Source organism: Diaphorina citri, unplaced genomic scaffold (assembly GCF_000475195.1).
Source record: "Diaphorina citri unplaced genomic scaffold, Diaci psyllid genome assembly version 1.1 scaffold211, whole genome shotgun sequence".
In the NCBI taxonomy this organism is placed as follows: domain Eukaryota; kingdom Metazoa; phylum Arthropoda; class Insecta; order Hemiptera; family Psyllidae; genus Diaphorina; species Diaphorina citri.
This window is the reverse complement of record NW_007377648.1, coordinates 264752-276597: the sequence shown is the minus strand read 5'-3', so window position 1 is coordinate 276597 and position 11846 is coordinate 264752. Positions and strand designations below refer to the sequence as shown.

The window sequence follows — 11846 nt, the reverse complement described above, 5'->3', positions numbered from 1 at the left end:
CCGAGCTCGACTTACAGCAATGCAAGCACACCATTGTTCCAGTGAGGGGGCCCTGAGCTCCCTAGAGGAAGCAATAGGCGACAAGGAGAAACAAATGAACCAGCTTAGAGAACAAAGAGACAGGTAAGCGAAAGAAGGCAAAAAGAAGAAGAAGAGGAATAAAAACTGAAACACCAGAAAAAGAAGAAGAGGGAGAAGATGAAAAAAAGAAGAAGAATGGGTGTTTCGCCGCCGTTTTTATTTCGTAGCACTAAAACGACTGCTACAATCTGCTACATTAGACTCGTGTGGTCTGTGTCGTAATATGGCCTGAGCTCGACTTACAGCTATGCAAGCACACCATTGTTCCAGTGAGGGGGCACTTAGTTCCCTTGAGGAAGCAATAGGAGACAAGAAGAAGCGAATGAACCAGCTTAGAGAACAGAGAGAGAGAGACAGGTAAGTGAACAATGAAACATTGGACTCGTGTGCTACGACACAGACTGTCGTAGCATGGCCCGACCGCCCAACCGTGGCCGGGCGGGGCTCACCTTAACTTAAAGGAGAGTGTTACCATTGTAGGGCACGATTTTTTCTACGACACAGACCACACTTAACGAGTCTAAAATTGGTAGGGACGGACCCCAGCTGTTCCAAGTGTGAAAGGCCTTCTCTAAATTTGGTATTTGATTTGTAAAATTAACGTTACTGATTAACTCATAATTGTCTCTTGATACAGGGCAGATCAGGAGAGACAAGAAGAGCGAGATCTCCACGAGAGGGACATTGCAGAGTATAAACTCAAACTTCATGCTTATGAGAGTGAGGTCGAGGAATTAGGTGAATAGAAATAGATATACCTTGTTTATCACTGCTCGAAATGAGAACTGAAAAGTCCTTTTACTCCCCCAGTCAGCTAAACAGCTTGGTGAATAATCTATGAATAAGATCCTTGTATCGCTAAACAAGGATCTTATTCATAGATTCATACCCACAGATTCTTCTTCTCCTATTCCCGTGTACAAGACGGGGTCAATGTTTTCGTCAGCTTCTCAATCAACCCTCTAGGATGAAAAAAAAAGATGAGTGTTTTCACCGCCGGTTTTTATTTCGTAGCAATGAAACATTTGTTACATTAGCCGCATGTGGCCTGTGTTGTAGCATGCCCATGTCGTAGGTATGTCTCTCATCAGATGGGCGAAGAAAGACACAACAATACTTCCCATTTAGGTGCTGGGTCAACACGAGAACACCAGAAAGTAACCCATTGAAATATTTGCAATCGAAAAACGAGTACAAATTTTTGTCGATGGTGGGATTCGAACCCGGGACCTTCTGCATGGCAAGCAAGCGGGCTACCACTGGACTAACCGTGTCCCCAAATAACTACATCATTTATTTTCTCTTCTCTCCACAGGGGCTCGACTAGAACGCGCCCTGGCGGAAAAAGACCGCCTCGAGGCCAAACTCGAATCTAGCCAATCAGAACTCGGCAAATCCAAGGCGGAACTCGACAAGGCCGCCAATGAGGTGGGCCGCTCCGGCGCAGACTGGGAGGCGGCCCGACAAAGGCTGTCACGACTGGAGCTGGAAAATGAGCGGCTCAAACATGAGCTGGAACGGAGCCAGACTACGTTTGGACGAAGTGAGTTTGAATTTTTCTCCGGGCTTTTTCTTACTGAACGAAATTCTAACCACAAAAAAGGTTTTCATAGCGAATAGCTTCCTAGTGGGGAAAAAACTAAGTAAAAGAAGAGCTTCCTAGTGACCCAAAAAACACAACCCCGAGCCAAAGTTGTGACTTTCGTTAGAAATGAATAACTCATCTCATCCCCCGCTTACGAGGCAGACGCACTACCAACTAAGCTAACTAGGCTGGCAAGTTCACTGTCTGTAAAGCTATCTTACCGAAATCTTCTTCTATTTCCAGCCACCCTAAGCACAAGCGCTGAGCTGGACCGTCTTCAGGAGAAATACGACAAGACTTGTGCCGATCTGAGACGAGCTCAGGCCGAACTGAGAGTCGTACAGGCAGACAATGAACGCGTGAGATCAGAAGAGAAAACCATGCAGGAGAAAGTGGAGAAAAGCCAAGGTAAGATAGAATAGAATAGAATTTGAATTTGAATATTATTTCTTTATTTTTGAAAATTAGGTTACAATAGAATAGAATAGAATAGAATAGAATAGAATAGATAGCATAGAGCAGTTGCGCTTACTTGGGTGCGGTTTCAGAAAGTCAAAGAGTAGAAAAATCAAGGAACTAGCGATTTTTTCTTTTTCTTCTACGACTTCTAGGTCTGGAGATAAATCGATTTTAAAAAATAGCGGTAAATCTTCAACTTTAACGTCACGGCATACGCTCCCGTACGCGATGGCGTCATAGTTCATGACTGCTCCCGCTTCGTTTGTTTGTATTTCTGCTCATTTCCTGAACTTTGACGTCACGACTCTTTGAACTTTTTTTCTATTAGAACGGCAAATAAAATTCGACCTAAAGTTACTTTTTCGGAGAAAAATGCCAGAAAAAAGTGTTAAAAGATCTTTATTCTATTCCTTTTCAGGCGAGGTTTACAGATTGAAAGCAAAACTAGAGAACACTCAGGGAGAAATGGAGTCGATGAAGGAGGAATACGAACGGACTCAAGGTCAGTTTCAACAGTCTGAAGGTCATGGGTTCGAATCCGAAGTAGTTTTCTTAACCCATTATGTACTAGTGTGACATACAAGTCACACAAACGCATCTTTTTTTTTAATTTATGATTTCGACCAGATTTAACACGTTTTTTGCGGTGCAAGTATATTCTTTGGATTTAGAACAAAACGAAAAAGCTTATGGTCGATTGAGAGGCTGATTGAAAAAGGGCGAAAGTCGACTTTCGCCCTTTTTTTTCCTATTATTGCATTTTTGGATCCGCAAAATTGTTCTGCGTCGAACACAAAAAGAATCATATTGATAGCTCCTTTTTTTCACGGAGTTACACGAGTTACGAGGAATTTTATCACCTTTTCAACCTTCAAAAGCGATTTTCTCAAAACTCGAATTTTCGACTTTTGCCCTTTTTTTGGACCATCCTCTCATTTATAATTTTTCGTAAATGGTTTCCCTCAATTTAATAATGGACTTTCTCGTCCCGTGTCCAGGTACTCTGTCCCGTCTTCTGTCCGAGCGGGACAAAGCAGTCCTCGAGATGGATAAGTCCAAGGAAGAACTGGAACGATCCCAGGCCACGTTAGGTGAGTAAATCCAATCCACCGATCCGACCCTGCGCTCTAATTTAGTTGCAAAAATTTCAAATCCTCCCCTCTCAAATCCTCTCGAACCTTCTCTCCACCTACCTCGGTGGTGTAGTGGTCAAGGCGCTCGCCTGGTAAACAGGAGGGCGTGGGTTCAATCCCAGCCGAGGTATGGAATACCTACCTCGGTGGTGTAGTGGTCAAGGCGCTACCTACCTCGGTGGTGTAGTGGTCAAGGCGCTACCTACCTCGGTGGTGTAGTGGTCAAGGCGCTACCTACCTCGGTGGTGTAGTGGTCAAGGCGCTACCTACCTCGGTGGTGTAGTGGTCAAGGCGCTACCTACCTCGGTGGTGTAGTGGTCAAGGCGCTACCTACCTCGGTGGTGTAGTGGTCAAGGCGCTACCTACCTCGGTGGTGTAGTGGTCAAGGCGCTACCTACCTCGGTGGTGTAGTGGTCAAGGCGCTACCTACCTCGGTGGTGTAGTGGTCAAGGCGCTACCTACCTCGGTGGTGTAGTGGTCAAGGCGCTCGCCTGGTAAACAGGAGGGCGTGGGTTCAATCCCAGCCGAGGTATGGAATACCTACCTCGGTGGTGTAGTGGTCAAGGCGCTACCTACCTCGGTGGTGTAGTGGTCAAGGCGCTACCTACCTCGGTGGTGTAGTGGTCAAGGCGCTACCTACCTCGGTGGTGTAGTGGTCAAGGCGCTACCTACCTCGGTGGTGTAGTGGTCAAGGCGCTACCTACCTCGGTGGTGTAGTGGTCAAGGCGCTACCTACCTCGGTGGTGTAGTGGTCAAGGCGCTACCTACCTCGGTGGTGTAGTGGTCAAGGCGCTACCTACCTCGGTGGTGTAGTGGTCAAGGCGCTACCTACCTCGGTGGTGTAGTGGTCAAGGCGCTACCTACCTCGGTGGTGTAGTGGTCAAGGCGCTCGCCTGGTAAACAGGAGGGCGTGGGTTCAATCCCAGCCGAGGTATGGAATACCTACCTCGGTGGTGTAGTGGTCAAGGCGCTACCTACCTCGGTGGTGTAGTGGTCAAGGCGCTACCTACCTCGGTGGTGTAGTGGTCAAGGCGCTACCTACCTCGGTGGTGTAGTGGTCAAGGCGCTACCTACCTCGGTGGTGTAGTGGTCAAGGCGCTACCTACCTCGGTGGTGTAGTGGTCAAGGCTCAAACAAGATCTTCCTCAAATTTGTCATCGAAAATTTTGTCAAAAAGTACGACTGTGCCATCAAAGTCGAAGAGGTCTTTGTCTGATTTTATTGGTCCATACATAATTTCAGATTTTTTTTTTTTTTGTGGAGAGGGGGAAATCTTCAAAAAGACGCCCATTGCAAAAACGTTTGCAATGGGGAGTGTGGGATTGATGTCCGGATACCGGGACATCCAGAGGCACTAAATCCCAACCTCTCCCTCTTCCCATTAGGGCCCTGGAACCAGATATGTTGGACATTACTTCAGGGCCCACATTACTTCAGGGCCCTACATTACTTCAGGGCCCTACATTACTTCAGGGCCCTGCATTACTTCAGGGCCCTGCATTACAGGCACTAAATCCCAACCTCTCCCTCTTCCCATTAGGGCCCTGGAACCAGATATATTGGACATTACTTCAGGGCCCTACATTACTTCAGGGCCCTGCATTACTTCAGGGCCCTACATTACTTCAGGGCCCTTTACTTCTCAAATCATGTGAGAAATCTATTCTTTGCCATGGAAACACCTGCTTTATTAAACAATCAAATTTTTCGTTCTTATTGGGACACCCTTTATATTCTATTTTATTCTTTTCCCTCAGCTTCAAATGGAGAAGGAGAAGCTGACCTATGATTTCGACAACGTACAATCTCAACTAGACAAATCCCTGGGTCAATCATCCCGTCTGCAGAAGGAAAAGGAGACCATACAACTGGACAATGACCGTTTACATGACAAATACGAAAAGGTACGCACTGAACAGAATATAATTTGTTTATCCTGCTCGAATGAGACTAAAAAGTCCCTTTACCCCTGCAGTCTAAACAAGGTCTCTTGTATTTTGTGGGTTTAAACAATGACCGTCTGCACGATAAATACGAAAAGGTAAGTACTGACTCTCAACCCGGAGGGTGCTGGGTTCAAATCCTGAGCGGGGTGGAACTTTTTCTAGTAGGCGGGTAACATTAAAAGGAATAAAGGGAGAACGGGCTCTAGTCTTGATACAATGACCGTCTGCACGATAAATACGAAAAGGTAAGTACTGACTCTCAACCCGGAGGGTGCTGGGTTCAAATCCTGAGCGGGGTGGATTTTTTTCTAGTAGGCGCAGGTAACATTAAAAGGAATAAAGGGAGAACGGGCTCTAGTTTTAATTTTTTTTTCAATCATTACATGAATGTAAAATCAAATGAATAATAATAAACTGAATATTAAACAAATTAGGTAGGTACATAAGTAGGTACTGATTTTCTTTAATCACGATCGCTACAGAAGGAAAAGGAGACCATACAACTGGACAATGACCGTCTGCACGATAAATACGAAAAGGTAAGTACTGACTCTCAACCCGGAGGTGCTGGGTTCAAATCCTGAGCGGGGTGGATTTTTTCTAGTAGGCGCGGGTAACATTAAAAGGAATAAAGGGAGAACGGGCTCTAGTCTTGATTTTTTTTTCAATCATTACATGAAAGTAAAATCAAATGAATAATAATAAACTGAATATTAAACAAATTAGGTAGGTACATAAGTAGGTACTGATTTTCTTTAACCACGATCGAATAAACTACGCTGTGATGGGACTTGGTAGACCTGTGCATGAGCCCTACAAGGCCCTACACTTGAATTTAGACCACGCTACGCCACTGACCGTCACTAAAACCGTAGCAGTTATACTGTGCATACTGTACGGCGACGTTAGATCCCTATCAAGCAAAGTCCTTTTCTTCTTTCTTTTACCGAAAATTTAACTCTCTTTCCATGTATCTAGGCAACCTTAGGCTTGCACGTCGGAAGTCCCGGGTTTGATTCCTGGCAGGACCGAAGTTTTTTCGGCTCTGTGATTGTTCATTATTTTATTTATCTCTTTAATTTCAGATGCAACTAATTCACACCCGTCTGCAAAAAGAAAAAGATCAGTTGTCTGACGAGTTCAAAAAACTGGAAGAACGATACGAATACCAAACGAGTCAAATCCTAAAGAGCCAACGCGACAAAGAAACTATACACACGGAAGTCAACGTGTTGCGCGAACGATTGGAGAAAGTGACGTTAAGTCAGCAGAAACTGCAGGTAAATATTAACACGCTCACTGCTGAGTAGAGGAGGAGAATACCAAACGAGTCAAATCCTAAAGAGCCAACGCGACAAAGAAACTATACACACGGAAGTCAACGTGTTGCGCGAACGATTGGAGAAGGTGACGTTAAGTCAGCAGAAACTGCAGGTAAATATTAACACGCTCACTGCTGAGTCACTTTACCAAACAATATTCATTGATGATAATTGAAGACTCCTTCTTTTTCTTCGCCTTCTCCCGTGTACAGACAGGATCGGCGTTTTTCGTCAGCCTCTCAATCAGCCCTAACTAGGGTGATTGCTTTGGGCTGACATTTGGTTTTGACTACGATAATTTTACTAGTGGTCGTCCTTCGCCCTCAACCTTTGCTATTTCTTTAGCAAGGGAACTTTCAGGCTGGTATACTCTCTGTTTAAGGTCCCCTAGCCAGACCAACTTTAATAAAACAATATTGATAATAAAATTGAACACATTTACCTACATATGTATAATAAAATTGAAGAGTTAGAGACGAAACTATTCTACTCCATTCCATTCCATTCTATCCTATCCTATTCTTATCTATTCTATTCCCAGATTGAACGAGATGATGCAGTGACCGAAGTGGAAATTCTGAAGGAGAAGACAGACAAGCTTCAAATGCAACTCATGAAAGCGCTAGAAGATAAGGAAAATGCCAACAAGGAATTCGAGAGAATGCTAGAGAAATATGACAGGTAAGAGAATAACAGATGTTGAAATAAAATAAACATGTGATAGAATAAAATAAACAGGTGGTAGAATAGAGAATAAACAGGTGATAGAATAGAATAAACAGATGCAACTCATGAAAGCGCTAGAGGATAAGGAAAATGCCAACAAGGAATTCGAGAGAATGCTAGAGAAATATGACAGGTAAGAGAATAACAGATGTTGAAATAAAATAAACATGTGATAGAATAAAATAAACAGGTGGTAGAATAGAGAATAAACAGGTGATAGAATAGAATAAACAGATGCAACTCATGAAAGCGCTAGAGGATAAGGAAAATGCCAACAAGGAATTCGAGAGAATGCTAGAGAAATATGACAGGTAAGAGAATAACAGATGTTAAAATAAAATAAACATGTGATAGAATAAAATAAACAGGTGGTAGAATAGAGAATAAACAGGTGATAGAATAGAATAAACAGATGCAACTCATGAAAGCGCTAGAGGATAAGGAAAATGCCAACAAGGAATTCGAGAGAATGCTAGAGAAATATGACAGGTAAGAGAATAACAGATGTTAAAATAAAATAAACATGTGATAGAATAAAATAAACAGGTGGTAGAATAGAGAATAAACAGGTGATAGAATAGAATAAACAGATGCAACTCATGAAAGCGCTAGAGGATAAGGAAAATGCCAACAAGGAATTCGAGAGAATGCTAGAGAAATATGACAGGTAAGAGAATAACAGATGTTAAAATAAAATAAACATGTGATAGAATAAAATAAACAGGTGGTAGAATAGAGAATAAACAGGTGATAGAATAGAATAAACAGATGCAACTCATGAAAGCGCTAGAGGATAAGGAAAATGCCAACAAGGAATTCGAGAGAATGCTAGAGAAATATGACAGGTAAGAGAATAACAGATGTTAAAATAAAATAAACATGTGATAGAATAAAATAAACAGGTGGTAGAATAGAGAATAAACAGGTGATAGAATAGAATAAACAGATGCAACTCATGAAAGCGCTAGAGGATAAGGAAAATGCCAACAAGGAATTCGAGAGAATGCTAGAGAAATATGACAGGTAAGAGAATAACAGATGTTAAAATAAAATAAACATGTGATAGAATAAAATAAACAGGTGGTAGAATAGAGAATAAACAGGTGATAGAATAGAATAAACAGATGCAACTCATGAAAGCGCTAGAGGATAAGGAAAATGCCAACAAGGAATTCGAGAGAATGCTAGAGAAATATGACAGGTAAGAGAATAACAGATGTTAAAATAAAATAAACATGTGATAGAATAAAATAAACAGGTGGTAGAATAGAGAATAAACAGGTGATAGAATAGAATAAACAGATGCAACTCATGAAAGCGCTAGAGGATAAGGAAAATGCCAACAAGGAATTCGAGAGAATGCTAGAGAAATATGACAGGTAAGAGAATAACAGATGTTAAAATAAAATAAACATGTGATAGAATAAAAACCCGTCCTTTGTACGGGATCAGCGCGGCGTAAGAGGTGTGATTTTGAAGAGCCGCAATTTTGAATCAAGATAGTGACAAATATAAGTAGCCTATATGTCATGCCACCCTCTTCTTGACAACCACAGAAAATTTCGTCCAAATCGGTCGATCCGTTTTCTCGTGAAAAGAGGACAACAAAAGGTCTTTCAGCGTAGGAGACAGAGAGAAATTTTTCCAGTGTAATTTTTTGAACCGTAGGTGCATAAGGAGAAAGAATAATAACTGAAACTTTCTCGATTCGAAGCGATTTACAGACGAATTCGCGTTAATAACGGACGGGCGGCGCAAACTCTGGACTGGCGGCGCTTCGAACTTTTGACTTTCGCGCGCCTCTATTTTAATCTATTCCTCTTTTCCTCTTCTCATTATCATTATTATTATCATCATTATTGTTATTGTCTTTTTTTTTTTAAATTAAGCAAGGTCTATACTAGTCTATAGTAATAACTAAGCATTGTACAATGTACAACATTAAACCCATAAAATAAACGAGACCTTGTTTAGACTGCTGGGGTAAAGGGACTTTTTAGTCTCATTCGAGCAGGATAAACAAGGTATATTCTATTCTATTCTCCGCACACTTGATCTAGAATTTTATTCCATTCCATTCTATTCTATTCTATTCTATTCTATTCTATTCTATTCTATTCTATTCAGGACATGTACCTATGACCGTGCCATGCTGCAGTTGGCCCGCAATAAAGAGACGGAGGATAAGGCCAAGGAGGATGTGGATTTTATTTATATACATGAAAACTATTCTATTCTATTCATATTCTATTCTAATTCTATTCTATCCCAGTCATATTCTATTATATCCTATTCTATTCTATTCCATTCCATTCTATTCTATTCATATTCTATTCATATTCTATTCATATTCTATTCTATTCTATTCTATTCAGGACATGTATGATCGCGCCATGCTACAGTTGGCCCGGGTTAAGGAGACGGAGGACAAAGCTAAAGAGGACGTGGATCGTGTCCACGTTGAACTGGATATGATGCGGGAGCGGTAAGTGGAGATGAAGGGTTCTCTTCAAGGAGGGTCTAGACGGAAATCCAGTTTGAATTAAAAACAGAGGTTTGCTAAAATGGGAAATCGAGCTTAGTTGATAAATACATAACCCCTAGTCCTTTGACACCAAAAATTAAGTTTGTGAGTCTTTTCTTTCTAATTTGGTCACGAAAGGGTTAACTTTCTTGTTCCCTCCCTGCAGGTAAATACCAGGAGTCCAAAGAGGAACTCGAACGCATGAAAGAGTCGGTGGAGGTGCTCAAAAACAAACTCTCCATGGAACAGGAACGCTACGCCAAGTTGAACGCCAACTACGAGTCGGTCGACAACAAATACCACGAAATTCAAATCGACTACGATCGAAAGAGCCAAGAGCTGGCGAAGATCAATGATAAATACAGTGACGAAGTGGATAGACTACATATTGAATACGAAAAAGTCAAGGATAAATACGATAAGTTGCAGAACGACTTTGAGAAGTACAAGTTGGAAGGGAGTAAAGGTAAGAATTTTATTAGAAACATTTTGTGCTACATTTTGTTGCACAACGTTGCGCGACAATTTTGTTGCACAAGCAACAATAATGATTCTATTAGTACAAGTTTCAAAACCAGAGTTTTAATATCTTTTACAGTAAAATTACAATAACCTGTCTCGATGGTGCAGTGGTCAAGACGCTCGTCTGGTAATCAGGAGGGGGTGGGCTCGATTCTAGCCGAGGCATGGAATTTTGTCCTCATTTATTTGAGAATTTGATTATATGGAGCTCTAAGGGTTAGGTGGTAGAGAACGCCTCCGGCGTTAACCTCACTTAGTGGTTACCTTCCACTCAAGAGTCTATTATATTACCTTTTCCCCTTGTTCACCTTTTTACCTTGGTCAAACTAAAAAAAAAAACTAGACTCTTGTATAGTGTTACCAAATCTATAGTACATCATCCACCAGAAAAGTAACCCGTTCAAATATCTGCAATCGAGATACGGGTGCAAATTTTTTGTCAATAGTGCGCCTCGAACCCGGGACGTTCTGCATGGCAAGTGCGTAATAACTGGACTAACCGTTCTTCTTTAACCCTTTTATAACTAAACTAACCGTGCTTCAACCGTGACTAAACTAACCCTTTTATTTTATGACTAAACTAACCGTGCTTCTTATGACTAAACTAAACTAACCGTGACTAAACTAACCGTGACTAAACTAACCCTTTTATTTTATAACTAAACTAACCGTGCTTCTTATGACTAAACTAAACTAACCGTGACTAAACTAACCCTTTTATTTTATGACTAAACTAACCCTTTCACTTCCAGGAACCACAGACGTGGACTACGAAAAACTGCTGGACCGCTACGAGAAAACCGCCCAGATTCGAGACAAACTCGAGCTGGAGATCTCGAAAATGTCGCGCGACATCGAGAAACTGTTGCAGGAGAACGAGACTCTGAAACAAGACAAGAGCTCGGTCTCGCCACTCGAAGTGGAGAGGTTGCGAGACAAACTCGACAAATCTAACCAAGGTAAGAAGAAGGACAAATCAAATCGTGAATATTTGTGATAAAGGGGAGAGCTTCTTCACAACTTGTGTGGATATCACAGCATTACTACGTGCCTTCTCATCTATTCGTAGGGGACGTTAAACAGAGAGAAGACTAGCGTCTGGCTGTGGGACTATAAACAGGAAGGAGAACAGCTAACCCTAACCAGCCTAGCTAGCTGGCAGTTCCTCAAAGGGTTCTCTCTGCTTTTAAAGACCAAGTACAAGTCCTCACGATGGTTGACTGCGGTTCAAGACGAGCCAGCCAATTTAACATGGCTAGAGCTAGAGACCATCACCCCGGTGGATAGCAGATACAACAAGACATCTTTTCTTTATTCTGCTATCGCCATTCAGCGAAAGCTAAAGCCGCTACAACAACAACAACAACAACAACAACAACAACAACCCATAAACGAGAGGTCTACGTCGTACTGACGCGCGAACCATGCTGCGGCGGGGGACTCAAGCCACAGATTTGCAGTAAGGAGCCGGAGTGAGGCACGTCTGTCACGGCGGTGACGAAAGCTAGCACTTCCTAGTCCAGTTATTTTATACACTAAACATATGAC

At 42.1% G+C, this 11846-nt stretch overlaps 1 protein-coding gene across 1 annotated transcript in view; it reads left to right on the top strand.

Annotated features, from left to right (window-relative positions):
- Window positions 1–7: 7 nt before the first annotated feature.
- LOC103506060 (trichohyalin-like) overlaps window positions 8–11846 on the top strand; it is a gene marked incomplete at its 5' end in the record, with an annotated part of 30155 nt that continues 18316 nt past the window's right edge. The window contains 14 exons of the mRNA XM_026821214.1: window positions 8–123; window positions 719–819; window positions 1397–1624; window positions 1910–2074; window positions 2544–2627; window positions 3124–3216; window positions 4436–4482; window positions 5016–5162; window positions 6290–6480; window positions 6515–6638; window positions 7068–7208; window positions 9628–9703; window positions 9943–10242; window positions 11051–11257. Of these exons, the coding sequence (XP_026677015.1) occupies window positions 8–123; window positions 719–819; window positions 1397–1624; window positions 1910–2074; window positions 2544–2627; window positions 3124–3216; window positions 4436–4482; window positions 5016–5162; window positions 6290–6480; window positions 6515–6638; window positions 7068–7208; window positions 9628–9703; window positions 9943–10242; window positions 11051–11257 (2020 nt within the window). The remainder of the gene's footprint in view (window positions 124–718; window positions 820–1396; window positions 1625–1909; window positions 2075–2543; window positions 2628–3123; window positions 3217–4435; window positions 4483–5015; window positions 5163–6289; window positions 6481–6514; window positions 6639–7067; window positions 7209–9627; window positions 9704–9942; window positions 10243–11050; window positions 11258–11846) is intronic.